Source organism: Diabrotica undecimpunctata, chromosome 2, assembly GCF_040954645.1.
Source record: "Diabrotica undecimpunctata isolate CICGRU chromosome 2, icDiaUnde3, whole genome shotgun sequence".
In the NCBI taxonomy this organism is placed as follows: Eukaryota; Metazoa; Arthropoda; class Insecta; order Coleoptera; family Chrysomelidae; genus Diabrotica; species Diabrotica undecimpunctata.
The window spans coordinates 137,044,653-137,066,713 of NC_092804.1; the positions used below are offsets into that span (position 1 = coordinate 137,044,653).

The 22,061-nt window shown below is 34.0% G+C and overlaps 1 protein-coding gene across 4 annotated transcripts in view; it reads right to left on the bottom strand.

The window, feature by feature from the left end:
* Positions 1–22,061, bottom strand: part of LOC140434935 (uncharacterized) — an 810,654-nt gene that overhangs the window by 31,492 nt on the left and 757,101 nt on the right. For all 4 annotated transcript variants that reach the window (XM_072523577.1, XM_072523574.1, XM_072523576.1 and 1 more), the window contains 6 exons: positions 12,859–13,179; positions 11,403–11,709; positions 8,768–9,000; positions 5,915–6,170; positions 2,413–2,717; positions 1,744–2,231 (listed from right to left, as the gene is read on the bottom strand). In XM_072523577.1, the coding sequence (XP_072379678.1) occupies positions 1,744–2,231; positions 2,413–2,717; positions 5,915–6,170; positions 8,768–9,000; positions 11,403–11,709; positions 12,859–13,179 (1,910 nt within the window). The remainder of the gene's footprint in view (positions 1–1,743; positions 2,232–2,412; positions 2,718–5,914; positions 6,171–8,767; positions 9,001–11,402; positions 11,710–12,858; positions 13,180–22,061) is intronic.

Consider the following 22,061-nt stretch of genomic DNA (forward strand, 5'->3'; position numbering starts at 1 on the left):
ACTATCATTGTTTAAAATCTTAAACTATATTTTTAAACAATGCTACTATCAACAAGTATAGTCTCTAATAGAAGGCTATTCCTTCGCAAAAAATTGTCCCTCAATTTAGACGGTGTCGCAATGTAAACAAATATTGTAACAAAAAAGTCCCTCGATTTAGACGATGTCCTACAGATTGTGTTATAGAAGAGCAAAAGAAAAAATGTATTAAAGACTACTTTAAACGGGAGGGTATTGAGCTTATACCTGTGCGAATTGAAAAAAGTCCTGGAAGGAGACAGTTAGGCAAACAACTAATTAAATCACTTTGGAGATATCTAAGTATAAGAAAAAAATCAACCAAGGACTTCTATTATCAACACCACTTCTCATCTTTTTTTATGTTGACCAACCTTAGGCTAAACGTTAATACCATTTTGTCTATTAACGATGAGACTCCGGTAGTTACGTGGGATTTTAAAGATGAGGCTTATGAATCCTTAAGCACTGTTTCGGTGCCTATTGCCGTATTAGGGCCTAGGGTAAAATACTATGACAACGATAGCTGTATTTTCACAGTCTCTCCTGAGGAATATGAGCCGCCACTAGGTAATGATCTTGGTGAATTAACCGACGAATTGGATGGAGGGTATATCACAGAGTTCGTTTCAGGAGATCCAAAGAATTATGCCTTTAAATATATTACATCCATGGGTGACGAAAATGTTGGGTGCAAAGTTAAAGGTATTCGCCTCAACTATTCGATATCTCATAAAATTAATTTTGATAAAATTAAAGAAACTGTTCTACAGAAATCAGAACCAACCTCTATATTAACCAAGCAAATTATGAGAACGAACGAATACGAAGTAGTTACAAAAACATTTGAAAAACATTATACCCCGGATTCTACAAAACGAAAATTCTTCGATGACACTACTTCTGTTCATTATGGTTTCAAAAAACAAAAGTTCGTACTCTTCGTAGTATTTCATAATAATTGGACTGAAATGTTTTCTGACTCCCTTTAACTAGCTTTAGTAGTCTTCTATACGTATAGTATCGTATAGTATAGATCAGCGTTTCCCAAGTAGAGACTGAAGTGCAACGACGAGATCGTATGTTAAAATTTCAAATTGTTTCGTCTAATGAAAAAATAAGTATTTTGCGAAGATTTTTGTTTTTTGAAGTACTGCATTATGTACTCTATAATACCAATTAAATTTTACTTTATTTTGTTAGACAACTATAAGATACCTCTTAAAAGACATATGATAATTTAATAATTATATCGATTTAATTTTTACATAATTACTTATGTGTTTCTGTGCTTCTTGTTGCCATTTCTTGGATATTCGTCTTGTGCAACAAGAAGCACAGAACCGTGAAGAGTGGCGAAAAATGGGAGAGACCTATGTCCAGCAGTGGACAGAAGAGGTTGCATGATGATGATGACTTATAAAACGCGACGCCTCTGCAAAGAATAGGAAATGGAAAAAGGAATATGATTTCGTTGAAAAGTTATCGTTAAGGGCTTAAAGGGCGTTAAGTGCGATGTTGCCAAGTAATCACCTTTAATTAAAAATTGTTTTAGTATAGTTCATATTTGCAGTTGTGCCAGTATAGAACTCAGTGAGCGATATTAGAAATATAGTACCTTAATATTAAAATAAACATGTGATATGTTATATTTTGGGGGTGATGTACTATTTGTAGTAATAATATACACTAAATATAATTGTATAACAAGCAAAATGTACTTACAATCCATATACCTCTCTCCGGGAGGGATTAAAATGTAACCAACTATTGTTTGTCACTGTTCTATTATTTGAGTCCAACAATTGATAAGTTAGGTCGTACTCATCTTCAAAATCTTTAAAAGTATTCTGTGGTATCACAAATCGGAAGATCTTTCCTGCTATCACATACATTTGTTGAAGACGATTTTCGATGAAAGGATCAAAGTTTTCGTGATACTCAATTTCCGTTACTTCTCTTACTGTTGTTAGTTTCTGGGTAGATGAGGGTTCTTTTGAAGTAGAACTGATTTCAGTCGTAAGAATTTCAACGGATGTTAACGGTGTTGTCGATGTTGTGTACGTTATTGTCGATTCAGAGCTACTATTTGTAGGAATAACGGTTGTCGACTGCGTTGTGCTCGCTACCGTAGGCTCTTCTGATGACTGAGTTGGCTCAGCTATTTCTGGTGTTATGGGCGTTGGCTTCTCAGTTTCTGTTGTAAAGTCAGTCTGGAAAAATACAAAAAAAAATAATAATATATCATTAATAAACAATTGTTATTTGAATTACTGCTACATTTTTGGTACAACCCAATTTAGCTCCCTTAAAATAAAAATTAAATAAATAATGAACTACTTTAATAGAACATGCATGGATTTGGCGTTATTTTTAATGTAGAAAAAATATTACCTCAATATCTCCTTCTACAACAATCTGGAAAGTTGTCGGAAGATCTGTGGTACTAGCAGTTGTAGTGTAGCTAATAGCAATGGTGGTGGGAGCAGCTGTGGTTGTGGTGGTTGTTGTCGTACTAGTTGTAGTGCTAGTTGTACTTGTAGTTGAAGTACTTGTAGTAGTACTTGACGTGCTAGATGTACTTGGTGGTTCAGTCTCTGCTTCTATTTTAGATGTAGTTTTCGACCTACTCTCCTCAGTCGTTATGCTTTCGGTATCTTCGAAAGTAGGAACAAACGTTTGCTTCTTTTTGTTTATATCTAAAAACATATGATAAATCTCAATACAATTGCTGTTACAGATAGTACAAAAATTGATTTGAAAAAGCTTAATAACTGCCGGGTCGAAATGAATTTAAGGTAGGTATGGACTTACAATGGGAGAAAATGTTATTTTAAAAGTGTTAAATTCTATCGGAAACATTCGGGTTTCAATCAGGAGACTAGGAGGAAAGATTATTTTGATCGGAAGATTTGGGTTTCAATCGGGAGACTAGGAGGAAATATAAGTTCTAAAGAGCGTTTAACGTTAAGAAAATAACGGAATAAATTGCGGAGATAGGGCTATGTATTTCTTATGGACGATAGAAGCGCAGCGATGCCACGATGAACACAAGCACGATTCAGGGTTGTATAATTTGTATTTTCGTTTTCACATACATGAATTAAATTAATGTTTTTTAAAGTAATTGACCAAAAGTGCCCATTCGAAACAAGAGATGAAAAGTAGGGAAAATGATGAAAATGAATTAAATAAATAGTATTTACAAAAGATAATTTTATTTGATCTTATTTTAATTATAGTAACGACAGTTTATTTGTTTTTCGGTAAGAATATCATATACCATGAATCATAGAAATCAGTAGAAAATATTGCTTAGTTAAATCATGCACTTTGCCGGCTATTAAAGATTTAAAGCTTTAATGTCGTTCTCTGAGACTACATAATGATAATAAGGCTTTGTGGTTCTTCAGTTGTTATTCTGACTTTACAGTTAAATGTTAATTGAAAATGGAAATTCGAAAAATATATTGACATTCTAGTAAACCGCATGCCTGAGAATTTTGGCAACACTGATCTCCATAAGCCTAATGTTATTTTCTTAACGTGGAACGCTGTATAGTATCTGTGTTAGTATTTCTCGCTAATTTTTCACTAACTGAGGTGCTTAAAAGCAAAACGCGTTAAGATCAAATATGTAATTTCATATTAAGATATTTTGTTTTCAAAACATGTAAAATATGTTTAAATGTTTAAGTAAATTATTGTGCGAAAATCTTAAGTTCTCAAAAAATTTCTAAGGGGCCCAAGTACTATGTTAAAAATGGATTTTATGTTTTGCTTCCAAAAGTTGGATTTCATGTCTTTTACATATCAGTTTATGAAGTTTATTCGTTTTGCTTTAATTTGTAAGTAATAACAAATAGTTAAGAAGTCGTTTAAAATATATTGTATGACGATTTCATTACATTCCTAATAATAAAAAAACATTTTAGACACATAGTTCTGATGCTTCTTTAGTTATGCCATATAATTGTCTTTCAATTCTGCACTAACTTCACTACGCCATTCAACACAAGCAAAAAAATTACGTAAAGCATGGATTAGATTGTCAATTATTAGACCTAAAATGCAATTCAAGAAGTCTTTTGACATCAAGCAATTTTTTTTTGTTTACTAAGTTATTGACTTTCGCCATTTTAAAAGGATTAATGGAGTGGTAATAACACTGTTCTGCTTGAACAAGAATCATGTGCTCGGATTTTGCTGTTCGCGTGAATTGGAACTCTTTTAAAGGCTAAAATTGCCATCGAGAAATAGGTTTAAAATGATTTACTGTCTGCCTCCAATAAAAATATCTACGTAAATACCTAGTTGTCTTATGCTCGCTTACTTTTGAATTATTTTAATATAAACATCTGGATTCTCGATAATTTCTTGTTTGTTGAACTCCTTTTCGCAAAAACCGAATAATTGGAGCGAATAATCGGTTCGGTGATTTAAAAGAATGGCCTCGCACCGGAAATATCAATTCTACTTCTTCGACTTTCTTCGATTTCAAAGAGCGAGTAGCAGCTATCCGTGTAGTATGGCAATCATAGCTTCATTTTTGTCTTGGCCGAAGCAGTCATCATTAAAAAGTTTTACCTTTTTAACTTGCGATCTATCTAAGTTTTGCAGACAGTGAAATACACATGTGGTTACCTCATTTGAACCTTTTGGATAGGTTTGTTCAGTCCATGCGTTGCTAAAACAATTATTTGCAGACATTTTGCACTGAAAACAACCAACAACAATAGAAAAATTGTGGAGGTAAAGTTGCCGTCGATAGTAAGTCTCCTGATCTAGATTTTTGGGACTGGCATATTTTTCTGGCAATCGAATGAGCATAAGAGTTCCCCTTTTCTTCTACTTTTAGTAATGCAACAAAAGCTTTAGCTCTTTTCTTGTGAATAGCTTGGTAGCTTTAAAGATCCGGTTTGATAACCAACATTATTTTATTTTTTCTGAAAATTCCGGGCACGTCGAGCATACACCGACTCGAGGAGAGCTAAAGCCCAAATTAAACTTATGCACAAAAATGTGGCGAAAGTAAGAATTTTTCACAACTGAAGGGAATTGTTTTATTTCCGAAGACAAATTAATACCAATAAAATTACTAATAATAACTGCAAAACACCTCTCAGCACGTGGTCAGATAACATTTACAAAGAAATCGACTGTATCCTCTATATAAAAATAAAATACTGACTGCAGACTGATATCTACCTCTAAATGTAAAGCCACCTCACGTGGGTCTAAAACATGCTTTTGATTCGTTGAAATCCGGCGGACTATACCTATTTTGGTCTTTAAGCGGGCGGGACTTAATCTGTTTTGCTTTCAAGGTAACTTTTAGTCGATTGAAATGCATTGGAATTAATTCGTTTTGACGATAAATATAATGTTGTACCTACAGAATGGAGGCATTGGTTAAGCTCAAAATCTCATTTTCGATAAAAAGTGGATTTAACGCCTTTTGCTTTTTCAAGCACCTCACTATACGTTTTTCACTATCTGTATATTATAAATAGGCTCACTAAGTCCTAATAATTTTACATTTTCTACAGACATTATGCCCTAAAACTTCAATTAAGCTACTAGAGAAACTCTAAGCCTTATTTCAGTCTTAAAGTCGTCTATTGAGATGAAAGTAGTTATGTATTGTTTTTCAAATTAAATCTTGCATATTAGTTAACAAAAAAAAAATACATAGAAAGGACCAAGGAAAAACCCTTTTCTAGAAAATAAGTTAAATCATTTGGATGATGAATCACGAACCCACTAAACTACTCACATCGAAATGAATATGCTGGTTCGCTGGTCCAGCTGAGTTCTTAATAAAATAAATGGTTTTTAAGGTATATTTAAAAATAAAATTTTTAGTTTTAGTTTTTTAAAGTTTTCTATAGTCTACCTGGGATAACAGTTTCACTCTCAATAGGATCGTCTAAATCTTCGTCTTCATCATCATATTCCCCGTAGTCGTAGTTATCTTCGTAAGTAAGAATATCATCCGGTTTAGGCTTAGTTCTGCCAAAACTAGGCAATTCAGATTTACCAGCAGTCGATGTAGAAGTTGGTGAAGACGACTGGGTTTTATACGGTTGGATTGTCACTGGGACTGGCTCCTCTACATTAAAGTTTTTATGGGTTGTCTGATGGTGTACATTCTAAAAAGTAAAGTTACACAAATGTTAAAACAAAAAAGCCGATTTTAATGTGTTTACATTATACTAGTAACTTGTTACTATTACTATAATAAATCAAAATTTGTCTTATAGTAAATCTATTTGTATTCATATTATCCTATGATATCTCGTATGTCGCATGTTAATCTAACTCTTCCTCAGTTAACGCAGATTACTTCAATTTTTATCCTATTTTAGAGTCTGAGATAATTTGGGCTAGTAAGAAATTAAAAGACAAAATGACGTGTGGACCTGATAATATTCCATCCTTTTTTGGTTAAGGATTGTATAGGTGCCTTAACTGTGCCACTATTAAAATTTTTTAATTTATCTCTTTTTAACAAGGAATATCCGAGTCTCTGGAAGGAGTCAAAAGTGTTCCCGATATTCAAAACTGGTGAAAAGGGTCAGGTAGAAAACTACAGACCAATTTCCATTATTTGCACTCTATCGAAAGTCTTTGAAAGAGTTTTGTATAATCGTATTTACTCACGCACTCGTAATCAGCTGTCTCAATATCAACATGGTTTTGTCTCCAACCGGTCCACTGTGACAAACTTATTAATGGTCACACAATATACCTCAGCGGTCCTAGATAATAGAAGTCAAGTTGACGTCATATACACTGACTTTACGAAGGCGTTCGACAGAATTCACCACGGAGTATTAATTTTTAAATTGTGTCTCTTTAGTCTTTCTGAGGATGCCGTGACTTTTATGAGGTCTTACTTGTCAAATAGAACGCAGTTCGTTGCTTATAATGGTTACAAATCGGAAAAGTACTTAGTTTCTTCAGGGGTTCCACAAGGTTCTATTCTAGGTCCATTATTGTTCTTGTTATTTATTAACGATCTGTGTGAATCAATGTCTGCACCATGTTTATGTTATGCCGATGATTTAAAGATTTATTCATTGATAAGCGACCTTAATGATTGTCATTTTCTGCAGAGTGAACTGAATCGAGTACATGAATGGTATAATGCAAATCATTTGAATCTTAATGCCAATAAGTGCAAAGTAGTTAGTTATTCTAGAAAACAGTCTAATATATACCATCCTTATATTATCGACGGCAATGAACTTGAACGTTTGAATAAAATTAAAGACCTTGGAGTTACATTTGATTATAAACTCACCTTTGTTGAACATGTTAATTTAAAAGATAAAGAAGCACTTAAATCTTATGGATTCATAATTAGAAATAGTCGAAATCTCACTAATACTAAGGCAATTAAATTACTTTATTATACTTTTGTACGCTGTAAACTGGAATATGCCTCTGTCATTTGGTCACCTTTTTATGATGTACATATCCAAATTATAGAGCAGGTGCAGCGTAAATTTTTAAAATTTTTGTCTTTCAAAATTAACGGCATATATCACAAGAGGGGCATCAGCAATAGTGAGTTGTGTAGCGGTTTGAAGTGCAGTGAGAAATTCGATTACGTTCAGAAATACACAGGCTAGAACTAATCTTATGTTAAATTCTCCTCTATTTCTCATGCGCAACTATTATAATTCCTTAAGTGCTTAATGCGATATATTTCACTGCAGTTTAAAGCAGCTTACTAGGATGGCTGAGATCTACCTAGGTGATTGAGTAGTTTCTTTATGTTAAGGTAAAATAATCGAAAAATGTGTTATTTAGTTAGTACCTTCTTCTTCTTCAAGTGCCATCTTCGTTCCGAAGGTTGGCGATCATCAGGGCTATACGTATTTTCGAAATTGCTGACCGAAACAATTCGTTGCTGCTACAGCTATACCATTCCCGTAGATTCTTTAGCCAGTTAGTACCTATGAATTATTAATATTTCATTTAACTTTAGTATTGTATTTTGTCCTATAAATGGATTCTGTTGGACAATAAACGCTATTATTATTATTATTATTATTATGTCGCTATACGTTAATTATTAATGAAGATACTGTGCAGTATCCTTTTGGTAGTCGCCTTGTTTGTTTTTTCTTTCTTAGTATATTCGTTATTTCTTCCCCTTTCATCTACTATGTCGCATGTTAGGATTCGTCCAGTTGTTTATTTTGTACTCAGCCAGAGGCCTTCTTTAAGTCAATAAATCGAAATTTGTCTTTTAGTTATACTATTTTTATCCATATTGCCCTATGACATGTTATATGTAACTATACGTTCATTAATAATAAAGACACGGTGTAGTGCCCCTTTTTGTAGTCGTCTTGTGTGCTTTTTCTATATATCTATATAAAAGGCTAAGGTGACAAGTCACACCGTTTGTCCAGTAAGGTAACGACGCCACCTAGGAAAGAAATCTGAACTACCAACATTTGACATTTCAATCATATTTTGTTCTTGAAACGGTACGGTTGATTTATTGCTAATTCATTCTACAAATTGATGATTCAAATAGTGTTAATCAGAAATTTTACTACTTCACAGTAATGAATTTTTTCGCAAAATTGCTAAAAATATAGGTTACTGTAACTGTAAGGTAAGATCAATGATGTATAATATATATTTATTATATGTCATTGGGTAAGATATACACTATAAAAATAAAATAACGTTTAACAAACGTCAAAGTTTTAAGCTTAAAGTCACTTACAGGTATACTAGGGTTGAGTTCTCCATGGTGATGTCTGTGAAGATGAGTAGTAATATCAGTCGAAACAGTAGAACTAGCTACTGTCGTAGTACTTGTAGTCTTTTTGGGAGTGGGCAAAGTAACTGGAGCAGCCGCAGACGGGGGCATCTTTTCTACATCTCCGAGACCTTCACCGTCATAAGAATCTTCATAGTCGTCGTAATATTCATCTTCATCATTATAGTCTCCGCTACCTAAAGATAAATAAGATTGTTAACTAGTAAAATACCATAGCTAGTAAAATACAACGGTTTTACGATGTAGAAGATTTATTTCAAAAAAGAGGTTTATATTATTCTATATGACGTAAGTACAAAAAATACAAATTTATTCTGACATTCAGAAATACTTAAACTTTTTTTTTGTTTCTAAGCTACCATCTATGTTATTCCAAATATTAAGGAGGATCATCATTTTCGTTAAATTTATCTGTTCCCTCTGTTGGGATGGGCTTATTGCGCCTATTTGATTTTTTACACGAGGGCAATTCATCTGAAAGGAATAGATGGAACAAGCTGCAGATGGATAGACTGCATACTGAGAAATCGTGTGATAATCGCAACGTTACTGGAGGATACAATATTAGTATAAGTAGCCAGAGGCTGTGCATAGGGACGAGACTTATCTCTGATCTTGTGGAAACTGGTCATAATGGGTTGACAGCAGCACTCAGAAACGACCCGGGATATGCGGATGACCTGGTTATCTTAGCCCATGGCAAATTTAATGGCACAAAGGCAATTTAATGCAACCGGCTCTGACTATAGTTATAGAATGAACTTTAAATGTAGACCTCAACATAAGCTCCCGGAAAGTCCAAAATCACGTAATTTACGAGATGAACAAATTTAGAGGGATTGGAATTGGGTTGGATTGACTAAGTCTAAATGGAACACATTTAAATCTGGTGAGTAAAGTAAAGTATCTTGGGGTAATAGTAGACTCAAGGCTTAATTAAAATCTATAACATGGTAGTAAAATGCTATGAAGTGCACGCCAACGGTAGTAGGCCCTGATCGACCTCCGTCCTTTCCAAGTAGACATTTGCCCACGAGAGGGATGGGGCAGAGAAAACAGTCGAACCAGGCTGCATGGTTATGCCTGGTACATATACAAGTCATACAAACTACGGAAGGGTAGGGTGAAGGAATAATGAGTAGTGGTGAAAATTTTAAAATTTCTATTCTATCATGAGAATATACCTCTGTATTTTAGGTAGAGATTTTTACACTCTTGCTCTGTGTGAGCTTTTTTTTCTTTGTCTTTATAGAGGTGGGCTCTGGAATCTTCAAAAGACATCTCAGTCCAGGACGCCGCCTGACTGACCTTAGTGAAGGATTCGTTCTTCGTACTCCCGGCGATAGTTCCCGAATCACCCGAGTCACCTCTGAATCACTACCATTCATTCATCCACAAAATGTAAGCAATGAGGCTCCCTGTCTCGTTCCAGGTAGCTCGTGAAAGACCATCATCGCCCCTAGTACGGCATCCCTCCCAGACGGGCATTTCCTCCTTCCCCATACTCTGACTCACACAGTCTAACTCATACAGTCTAACCCACTTTTTTACCTTCAACTTCCAGCATCTTTCCCTCTTACCTTTGCCGTTGGTCCAGCTGTCTTTCTTCCTCTCCTTCTTTCTTGATCACTGCAAGGATATAGTTGTGTCCACTAGTCCAACTTACTTTATTTTCAATCATTCTCTCAATCATTTCTCTCACTCTAACAAAATTCACACCCTTCTCTCTGTCCATTCTGGACTTTTGCTGTTGCTTTCGAACCTAGAGAGGTAAGCCCTAAAACACCCGTGTTCTGTGAGCACCTACGTCAGGAAATAATCTAGTCATCTGTGGTCACAGTCCACCCAATCTCTTATGTTCGGGATCAGCATCTTCGTCCACTGTGCCACATCCTCCGATCGTGTTGTTCCATTCTTCTTGCCATCTTTCAATTGACCTTTTCCTTTCCTGTCTTCTCTCGGCCACAGTAAGGTTTGGGTATCGTGGTCAAGCACATGGCAAAATGTATACTGGGCGGAATGTGCTAGTAGAGCTGAAGTATTACGGAAAACAAGTATGAGTCACCTTAGTTTCTGGGTCTTAATGGGTCTTTTTCATATAAACCTAAGCTTCAGACTCTGTAGCAAAGGATCTGAAATACTCAACCATATCTTGCATGACTTCGAGTCATTAGATCGCAGCTATCTGAACAAGCTGGTATAGAGTTCTAGAATCCTGAAATGGGTATCATGAGTGAATGGAAGATTTACAATAAGCCAACGTATAAAAAAACGTATTGTAGAGAATAGAGAAAGAAACACAATTCGATAAACGAAAAAAACTGCGATAGTATGTAAGGTCCAAAATACAGACCTTGCAATGGATAATTTAAGCGAAAATCAAAGGAAAAAGTATGGATGGGAGAAAACCTGAAATTTAGATAATCTTGGCACTTAATGGATTGTACGTTGACTAACTTTTTAAAGTAAAGATAAAAGTTAAATAAAATAAATTAAAAAAAATTAAATAAATTGATATTTTGGCAAATTATCGAAAAAAAGGTAGCGTGGTAGTAAATCAAAAACAAATATATCTTACCATAATCACCATCAATAACGTCAGCTCCTCTTTTAGTTCTAACAACAGGTTTTGTTTCAGTCTTAACTCTCCAGCCGATCAGAGGTAAGCGTAATACTTCGGCAATGGTACCGTCTCTCGCTTGCTGCTTCAATTGGTGAACTATTGACGCTGTAGAGAGCCACAGTCTTCCATCACAGCCTACAGCTACTTGCAAAAGAGATGTTACCTTGGAAGTTCTTGATCGTAAATTCCCAGGACCGGCTAGTACTACGGAACTATCTGTAATGTCGTCTTTTTCTAGTTGAGGTTTGAATGTAAAGGCACTCTAGAAAATGTATTAATTATTAAGTGACTAAAACGCTTATCATATACAATTTAATAATGCAAAGTGGATGTAGAAGCAAAAAAGATGAATAGAAATAAAAATATTTTTCGATTTATAGAACTGTTATAAAGGTTCTGCGAATTCACAAATACTAGAACAAGAGCCATCCAAAAGTTCGTTATATTTGCACATTATCTAAAATAGAGACCAATATGTCTTAAAAGAAAAACCTTTATCAGTGTGTTTTGCCAGTGTTGACATACGGAGCGGAAAAGTTGACTATGACACGAAGAACAGTGAAAAAGATCCGTGTGGCTCAAAGGGCGATGGAGCGTGCTATGCTGGGCGTTTCAATACGAAAACAAGATCCCAAATCACCAGCTACGACGAAGATCAGGTGTGGCTGATGCTGTAGAGAGGATAGCAACACTGAAGTGGCACTGGGCAGGTTACGTGGCTCTAATGACAGATAAGAGGTGGACAAAGAGGATACTGGAATGAAGAACAAGACATGATGTCTACCGAAGCAGAGGTCGTTCACCAACACGTTGGACGAACGATCTAAAACGTTGCCATAGTAATTGGATACAAGAGGCACAAGATCGAAACAGATGAAAATTTGGAGGGAGATCTATGCTTAGCAGTGCACAAGCGAATATTCAATGATGATCTATAATAGAACTAAAGAAGTAACAGAACTAAATTAAATATGTAATGTACTCACATACTGAACTGTTGGGAAATGGTCATTAATTAAAAGAAAAACTATTATCTTGTTGATTATCAAATGATAGCAACATTAGACTGGTTTTAAAATACAATAACAAGAAATTACTAGTAAATAAAAGCTTTTACATAAAGGAAACAAAAAGCAAATCGTCAGAGTTTTTAAGATCTCAGCATACAGAAAAATAAAAATTACATAGAAAAAGGTGTTTTATAAGAATATAAAAATGTGGTAATTAATAAATAAGACAAAATGCTCAAATTAAAGACATCAAGTTTTAGTGTAAATCACAAAAAAAATCTTTTTTTTTTCTTACACAGGTATATATAAAATTATTATCCAATAACATACAAAGAATCTTATATTTGGATATTTAGCCAAAACCTTTTTAAATTACTTGTATACTGATTAAAATTACTTACATGCGGCAATCCGAAAAACTGGGCAATATTGTTAATAGCGATCACTCTTTGCTTTGGCTTAATAGCTCTGATATTTTTGTCTAGCAATAACGTTAAAACCGTATTCTCCTCGTTCGGTTTACATTTTTCTACTCCTGCGGCTTCTTCAGTTGTTTCTGCAACTTTGATTGTTATTTCTTCGGAGTTAGCTTTATCTCCAATAGCCTTTATTGTAAGATGGAGGACTCCTACATCTTGGTTCAGCGGTACGCCCCAGAAAACGCCTCCTTTTTTATCGAAGAGAAGCCACGATGGCAAACCTTTTCCTGTGTGTCGTTTCACCTAAAACAAAAGAGATTAAAAAATACAAATTTTAAACAAAATGTATAAATTAAATATAATATAATTTTAATATAAATGCGAATGCAGCATGTCTGAAGTTCTCGATCGATGATGTGAAATAATTCGAAGACGTGAAGTAAATTATTGGTAGCTAAATAAGACTCCACTCGACGTAACTTCAAACCGATTTAACGTTCTTTATTGAGGTAAATATTCTGTTAAACTCACAAGACACTTACCAGAGTTCAACCCCAATTTATAAACTCACAAATAAAACAACAATTCATTAAAAGGGCCATCAACAACAATTCATTAAAAGGGCCATTGCCTTGTACCTCGTAACTGGTGCCTTTGTACCTAGATACTTACACAAATATAACTGGAGCTCTTGTCACACTATTTCGTAACTGGTCTAATTTTTATTGGAAATAACCTAATAATTATAAGGTATAGTACGTAAAGATTTAATTTGTGACTGAACAGAAAATATTGCTATTCTTTATTTTAACTCGTTTTTAAGATATTATATTAGGAGTACTTTTGTGATTATTAACATTACTTTTGTGATCAAAACATTACAACAGCTAAGTTGACACGTTCTCTTTAATTTTATTAAATTATTAGAGAGATGTGGACTGCAATACTTGGGTTATGTGTTGAGAGGCGAAAGATATGAATTACTTTAAGTTATGCTGGAAGGAAAAGTACAGGGCAAAAGATCAGTAGGAAGACGCCAGAACTCGTGGCTGAAAGACCTAAGGAGATGGCTCGACCGCTCATGCGCAGAAATGTTTCGCGCAGCAGTTTCCAAAACTACAATTGCCATTTGGATCGCCAACCTTCGAAAGGAGACGGCGCCATGAGAAGAAGAAGGACTTAAAATAGTTGCGTATTATATAACTCAGTCCATTTTTAGAAGAATAAATTTAAAGAAATAAAATGTCTAGAGAAAGGTATTCACAAGAAGAAAGTATATGAGATCTTCAGCAAAGATGATTAAATCAATCTCTCGAAAAAAGGGGGGGGGGGGAATGATGAATGGGGGAATTTTAGTGTTGAACGCGTTACGTGAAATAACGGGATTCAGCAGAGATCACGACATGACCTGTCGTAAGCGTAAGTAACCTTTTCGGGAATGAACGTGACCTAGCGTGAATATTAGCGATGGAGTATGAGCATGACGCACAACAATTGGCAATTGGACGATCTTCCGCCCATTGCATCAGTTGCGGCGGTTTACGTTAAGGGATAAATCTCGGTATTATCACTAACTGCAGTATTACGGATATTTGAGGTCTGAACTTTTGACGGTTTGCATATTGTGCTTTATTATCGCGTTGTCAGAATGAAAGAGGACACTGAAAAATACTTGACAAAAAATCTGGTGTAATTGGAATTACTAGACTATGAAGTAGTTCTTCAAAATTTTGTACGGTGTACACTGCGATGTTTTCAAAAACTGCAAGTCCTTTAGGACATAAATATTCTCTTTAATATCTTCTCGTTAAAAGCAAAACCTACCTTGGAGAAATTTGCACCTAAATCGTTGCCAACTTCAAGAAAGAAAGTGATATAAAGCAGCAATTCAATTTTTATTGCAAAGATCTCCATCCACTGAATATAACAAAATATAATTTTTATTAAATTTTGTATAAACTTTTCTACTCAACTAACATTTTTTAAAATTTGCCCCAGAGTTAATCAATTTAGCTACAGACTTTGGTAAACATGATGTGAAAAACATATTAGCTTCTAGGAGAAACTTAACAAGGATGGTTTTACCATCAGAATGCAACATAATAAAATGTAAGTTACAATCACTTCTGTCGGTCAGATAGCCAAACGGCCCAAGCGAATCACATCCACTTCACTCTGAATGATCTAGCGGACAATGGTTCAGAACCTGGCCAGACTACAAAAAAGGTTACGTAGTAGTTTAAAATTCTAAATCAATCTGGTACTTACACAGGAATATACTGGTGTAACGGCTCGACCAATTGATGAGCAGTACGACAATAGATGATGGCTTGCATCTCGGTGTTATTCCTCCTTAGATCCCTATCGAAAGAGCTGATACCATTGAAAAACGTGTTGACATTTTTTGTCACATTTGACATAAGCCAGTCCCATCAAGGACTGGTTCGGCGAAGTATTAGCCAGGCAATCAATAATACAGATATGCGCTACAATTGCTGCTTATCAGTCGAAACTTTATTACAAGAAAACCAAAAATAGTTACTTTTGACTACATGAGTAACAACTTAAATCAATGTTCTCCTACAGTTAGCAACACCATGTCTGAAAACAACATCATCAGTAATAATCCAAATTCATATGCAACTGCTACTATGTCAAAACCCAAACCGAAATATCCCAAAAAAGATCAAGCCACATTAATACATGCTGAACCAAACTTATTACTACTCGACTACGTCAAAGCCATAGGTAACAATGTTAGCCCCAAAAACATATGCTTCGCCTCAAGAGAAGTTCCAATAATCGGATATGCATCTACTTAACAAATCCTGAACTTGTCGAACATATTTTAACAGAATATTCTATGATTACCATCAACTCTGTAGAACTACCCTTAATAAGACTGATTACCCCAGCCAAAAGACTAATAATCTCCAACGTCTGTCTATGAATACCTCATGAAATTATAGAAAAACACCTTCAAGATCTAGGTCTTCAACTTGCTTCACCAGTATCATATATACTACTACTACTACTAAGGATTTCCACAGTTTTCACTGTCTTCCTTCACTCAACCGTTTTCTCCAATTTTCCCTGTCATTCCAGTCTCCATCTCGCAGGGTTCTTTTCTCCATAGCCTCGTCGATTTCATCTCTGAATGACCTTCGGGGTCTTCCTCTCTTTCTTCTTCCAATCGGGCTCCATTCTGTGATTTTGTTTATCCAGCGTCCCCTGTCCGCTCTTCTGACGTGGCCGTACCAGGATAGTCTCTTCTCCTCTATATAGTCGATTATGTCTGATTGCACTCCCATTTCTCAAATCTCATTTCTCATATCAAAGCTGGAATCTCCGGTGATGAATTTACGTATATTAAGAGCTTCAGAAGACAGGTATACGTTACTCCAATCACAGATAGCCTCGAAATTGAAACTTCATTAATAATTCCATTCGACAATAATTCGTACAGAATATTTCCCTCCACCGACAAAATGGCATGTTTTCTATGCAAAAAACATGGACATATAGCAAATAACTGTCAAAATCTCCCTAGCAATCCTCTCCCAAATGAAAAAACGTCTCCAGCTTACCCCATTCCTGCTACCCCAATACCAAACAATATGGCACCACCAAACACAACACAAAATACGGTTTCCAGTAAACAGATAAAAACTGTCGATATATCCACCACTTCTATTGCTTCAAACAATGAATTTCTTTCTCCTACCACTGGTCAGAAAAGAAACTCGTTCTGACTTCAGCGATTCTACCTCCCAAGAAAAAAACACATCTACTAACTTAAACATCAAAGACATAAAAATGCCTTTACCCGATGCAAAAGTGCATAAAAAGCATAAAACTAAAAAATCCAAGAAAGTCGCACCCGATCAATCTAAATTAACCGCCTCCTCTGTTCTCACAATTAATAATCTTTATCAAGAAAATCCAAACTTATGCTCTTTACCGGTTGAAAATTTTCTTGCCTTTCTGGAAAACTCATTCGGCAGTAATAACCCTCTTCAAGAAGCACAGCAGTTCACTCAAAATGTTCAATCACTACTCGACGACATGTTTAGAATATACCCTTCACTGGAAGATAGAAAAATCAAAAATAGATTTACAAGAGTTTCTAAGAAAACTAAACAGCAACTTAGTATAGACAATTCAGAAATTGGAAGCCCAACATCGCAATCTACGAATAATAATGAATATTATCTAACCAACTCTTGTCTAACCTCTCAACGTTCTCAATATTAAATAGGTATATTTTACTTTCACGTTAGTTCTACCCTCGCTTAGAATGCTTACAACAATTAATCAATAATACAAAAGCAGATGTCATCTGCCTTCAAGAAACCAATTTCAAGAAAACTCATAGATATGATCTTAAAAATTTTGGAGGTTACCATTTCCTTCGGACTACGTATACAAGAACAAGTGGAGGAACATATATCTTCGTGTCTAATGATTTATTTTTTATACAGTATATCCTAACTACCAATTTAGAGGCCATAGCAATAACTGTCTGGTGTCCCGACCAAATAACCATACGCAGTATATATATATATATATATATATATATATATATATATATATATATATATATATATATATATATATATATATATATATATATATATATATATATATATATATATATATATATATATATATATATATATATATATATATATATATATATATATATATATATATATATATATATCGGTACCTCGGAGGTAAAGGACACTATGTCCATTTTCTTACTTTTTCAGGAGAGCAGTTTTAAAATTTTTTAAATTTGTAATCAGTAAATACTAAAATGGTTCTTATATTTAACCAAGATTAATATATTATTATTGTGGTGTGTATAATCGTCTTTCATTCCATGAAGTGTTATATACCTGAGGTTTACCGTTCATTATTTAAAATTTTTTTAAAAATGTGTAGTTGGACATAGTGTTGTTTACCTCTAACAACTTTTTTAAATAATGTGGCATTGCATGTTAAGGTCTTTACGAAATAAACAATACAAACACATTAAACAGCCTATACTATTATTTTATTAGAGGTAAATATTATAATGTTATAATAATTAAGTAAAATTATAGATGATAAGTTTCAAAATTGTTAAAGATGCTCCATATCATCTTCATCTTCTTGTGGGTAATCGTTTGTGGCTACATCGCTATGTGTTAAATTTTGATAAAACGCATGACAAACTAACGGAACAAAAGGCAGTAGTGCAATTAAGTCATTGTACTTTTGTTTTGTGATTGGTAATGGGATTACTGAGACTTGATTTAATTGGACTGGAAACGTTACTTGCTGTCTTCGATACCTTATGAAGTCCACTTCATACATATTTTGATTATTGAAGTCGGTCTTATAAAAGAACTTTCCAATGTGTTTTTGTTGGACTTGTAGGAAAACACATGTTGACAGTAGAACAGGGTCTTTATTAACATTTTTTTTCTACTTATAAAAGGAGGATTAAATGACAATTTCTTATCGAACAGCGTTTTGAAGTTTTTGAAATCTGCAAGTTCCATATTGTGCACTGTGTATTTACCTGATGTTTTCCTAACTAGTTGTCGCCAGTCCCATGGTGTTAAAATGGCCAAATTGGATAGTTTCTTCCTTTTTCTTTTGATTAAAGCATGAACAGTGTCTGCTTCCATATGTGTGTGCCCTTTCAGTAAAAACTTTTGAGTGATCGTCTTCATTTGCAGTATCCAAAAATAGCATATTATAATACTTATATTTTTATTTTGTCCATAAGTTATCGGTCCAAAGAGTGATGTCCTCTACTTGACTTCCTGGAATTGTATTGTCAGCCCATTTCAAAATTGACGAGGCAATTTTATTTGCACCTCGGGCCTTTTCGATTCGTCCCACATTATACATTGTACAGAAGAATCACTGGCATCATGTAATGTAAAATTTAATGTCCAAAGCTTCCTTTTGTAGAAACTAATACAATTGTTTGTTAGTGGTGAAGGCAAACATTTTTGCAAATCACCAGATAGTACTTTGTATTTTGGTGACTCTTTAGCTATTATAAAGTCCAATTGTTTTAAGTTATACCGAGTTTTAGATTCAATTAGGTTAGCATCATGATCAGCCTGTACACTGATTAGTTCATCTGCAGTAAGATTATTTTTTAATTGAGCGGTGAATGTATTGCATGTATCGCAAATGTCTCGGGCGGTTTAAACGACAACTTGAAGTCTTTATTAAAAATATCTGCGTACAACCACTTTTTTGCTCTGAGCTTTGGATCTACATGTCTTTCATTGCATTCATCAATGTACAGTTGATACATCTTTTCTATTGTAAGTTCTGTGCCCAGATAATCTCTCTTACTCCTTTCTCTGGAATAACGACTCTCGTATTTTGGGAATGATTTAATATGTTGATGTATACTATTTATGGTTTCGGTAGGAGTTTTATTGGTTGGCGTGTGTCTACCTCTTTGATCAGCTTTTTTTAAACCTCCTGGCTCAATTTTTTTCAACATATTTACTACTACTAAATTAGATATACAAAGTGTGTTAAAAAACATAACCTTGCACACCTTCAATAGCTGATTGTTCACTGTAAAATGGTAGTGTAGTGTATTATTTTTAGATTTGGTAAAATTTAGATCTTTTTTTCTTGATCGAAGAGTAGGTTGGGTGTCGACACATGAGAAGATAAATTGCTTTTTAAGATCTGAAACGTTTGTTTCAGTCCAGTATGAGTTAAAAATTTTTTGTCTTTCGTATTCTGGCAATCTTTCAGAGCATTTCATGCAACACATGCAAGGACTCTTTAACATTTTTGCAGGCATGTCTTTTCCTCTTTTACTGAGATACTCTTTCCCACCAGCTATTTTTCGTTTGCGAACATTACAGGCCCAATTTTGTTCATTTACTACACGTTTTTTACCTTTTTGTTTGCACTTAGCTATTTTGTACCTTTCTTTTAACACTTTTCTCTTCTTCTAAAATAACTTCATTATGTTCATTGAAATTGCCTGCATCACTGCTTAGGTATAAGTCGTCCTGAAGAAGATTTTTTTTATTGCTCCACTAATTGCTCCATAGATTTTATCAATATCCGAATTTTCATCTCCAAACAAATGATCATTTTTGTCCACTTCTTTCTTATAACGAATATATTATATCAAACCAGCTAAAAGAAGGACTTGGATCGTGTTTTATTATAATTTATGAAAATATTTTAATTCAAAAATAATGTTAAAAAATAAAAAATTTAGACATGACTTTAAATTATTATGTTTAATTTCAAATCGAGAGCTGTCATTCGTAAAGTGTAGCACAAAACTGTATTGAGTTGTGGCATACTAGAATAAATAAAACACACTGAAAAAAATTTAATTTGAAATTAATACAAAATGAATAACTTTTACAGTGAACAAGTGTAGAATTTAAATATATGTATTATAATTCGAAACTGCTGAAATAATAGTATTTTGTCATATTTCCATTATTAAAAAATTCTTCAAACATTTTGGACATTAACTCAACCGTCTCTCTGGTTATTAAATTTATTAGATACCGTTTTATGTTGTTAATAATAAAAATAATATTTATCTAAACACATTTTTAAACGTTATTTTTTTATTTAGATTTAGTGCAATTCCGTTATCTGTGATGGCAACAATGAATTGTTTCACGAACCATTGTCTCCAGTCTGAACCAGAGATATGTAAGAGAGGCTCTCTTATATATCTCTGGTCTGAACACTGGTACATTAGGAAAAAAAAGTGTACCATTTTTATATGACGGGAAGTGTACAAGGGTACATACCACTATGTCCGGATGGTAAATGACGGTGCACACATATAGTAGAGGTAAACAACACCAAGTCCACATGGTGTTGTTTACCTCTGACTGGAAGTGGACTTGGTGTTTGTTAAAAAGTCGGTAACTTGCCGTAAAATTGTCTCTGGGCATAGTATGGTTTACCTATGTGTAGAGCCGGAAAAGTTATATTCAAAAGTGCAATAATCTAAATTTCGATAAAAATGGACATAGTGTCCTTTACCTCCTTTACCACATATATATTCCACCTAATTACAACTTAACAGAAACCGAGTTTTTTTTCTTGAAAGACATTTAGTTGTTCAACAGAATATGACCCCTCGTTTTCCATGTACTTTACCTTTAACTTATAACTTAGTGATAAAACTGTTGTATTATTTAGTCATAGGTTCTAAGCTTATAGATTAACTATAGCAATTAGCTACATGTGCTTATTGTAATTATTATTGTACACAATATTGTTTGTGTCAATGGTCTTTGCAGCCGAGACACATCAATTTGAAAAAAAAAAATTAAAATAATGTTACTTCCGTAATAAATAAATGGTTTTTTACATATGGCTGGAAATATTTTGTTCTTATTACAAATGTGGTTTATCACCATATAAAACTCATGGATTGAGAATGTTTAGATTTCCGATAAAAATCCTTCAGATTGTCAAACATGGATATTACACTCTGGTAAGTAAATATGAACTTTTTTATATTCTTGTTTTTAATAATTACGTAGGTATATAGAATTAGAAAATTAGTCTATTGTTTAAGAAATATTTAAAAACATATTAGTCGTAAAAAAACCCTAGTTACAAATTAAGCTATTTAAATAAAAACGTTTTGCTTCCCAAATTTTATTTCCACTGCATATATTTAAATTCGCGTCAACAGTTGAGTATAAAGAGCTATAGACATAATCGTCCAGACACGCCGGCAAACTCTCGCTAACTTGAAAACGTACAACGTAGCCTTTCAATTTCCTTTTAGGAAATTTCACAGTTCCATGTTCCATACTAGCCGCAAATAGGAAGCATCAATAGTTTCCAACAGTAATGGTGGCAATAACCGTTTTCCAACACTGGATTTGATATGTTCTCTGCAAAACCGCCACTTCAGAAGTGTATAAATTCTAACATATAAGACAGGCGAAAGAAAAATAAATGTATTATTCAAGTTACGGAGAATGTTTAAAATTTGGCATAAAAATTACATTTCTCTTGAAGGAAAGATATGTGTATATGCAGATCTGAAGCGATGTGGTATAGCTTCAGCTACTTACTTTTTATAGTTCAGGGCGAAGTGGTTCTTCTTTTATATTTCTTTACGTTCTGTTACACGTTCCGGTACAATTTACAGACTATAATTT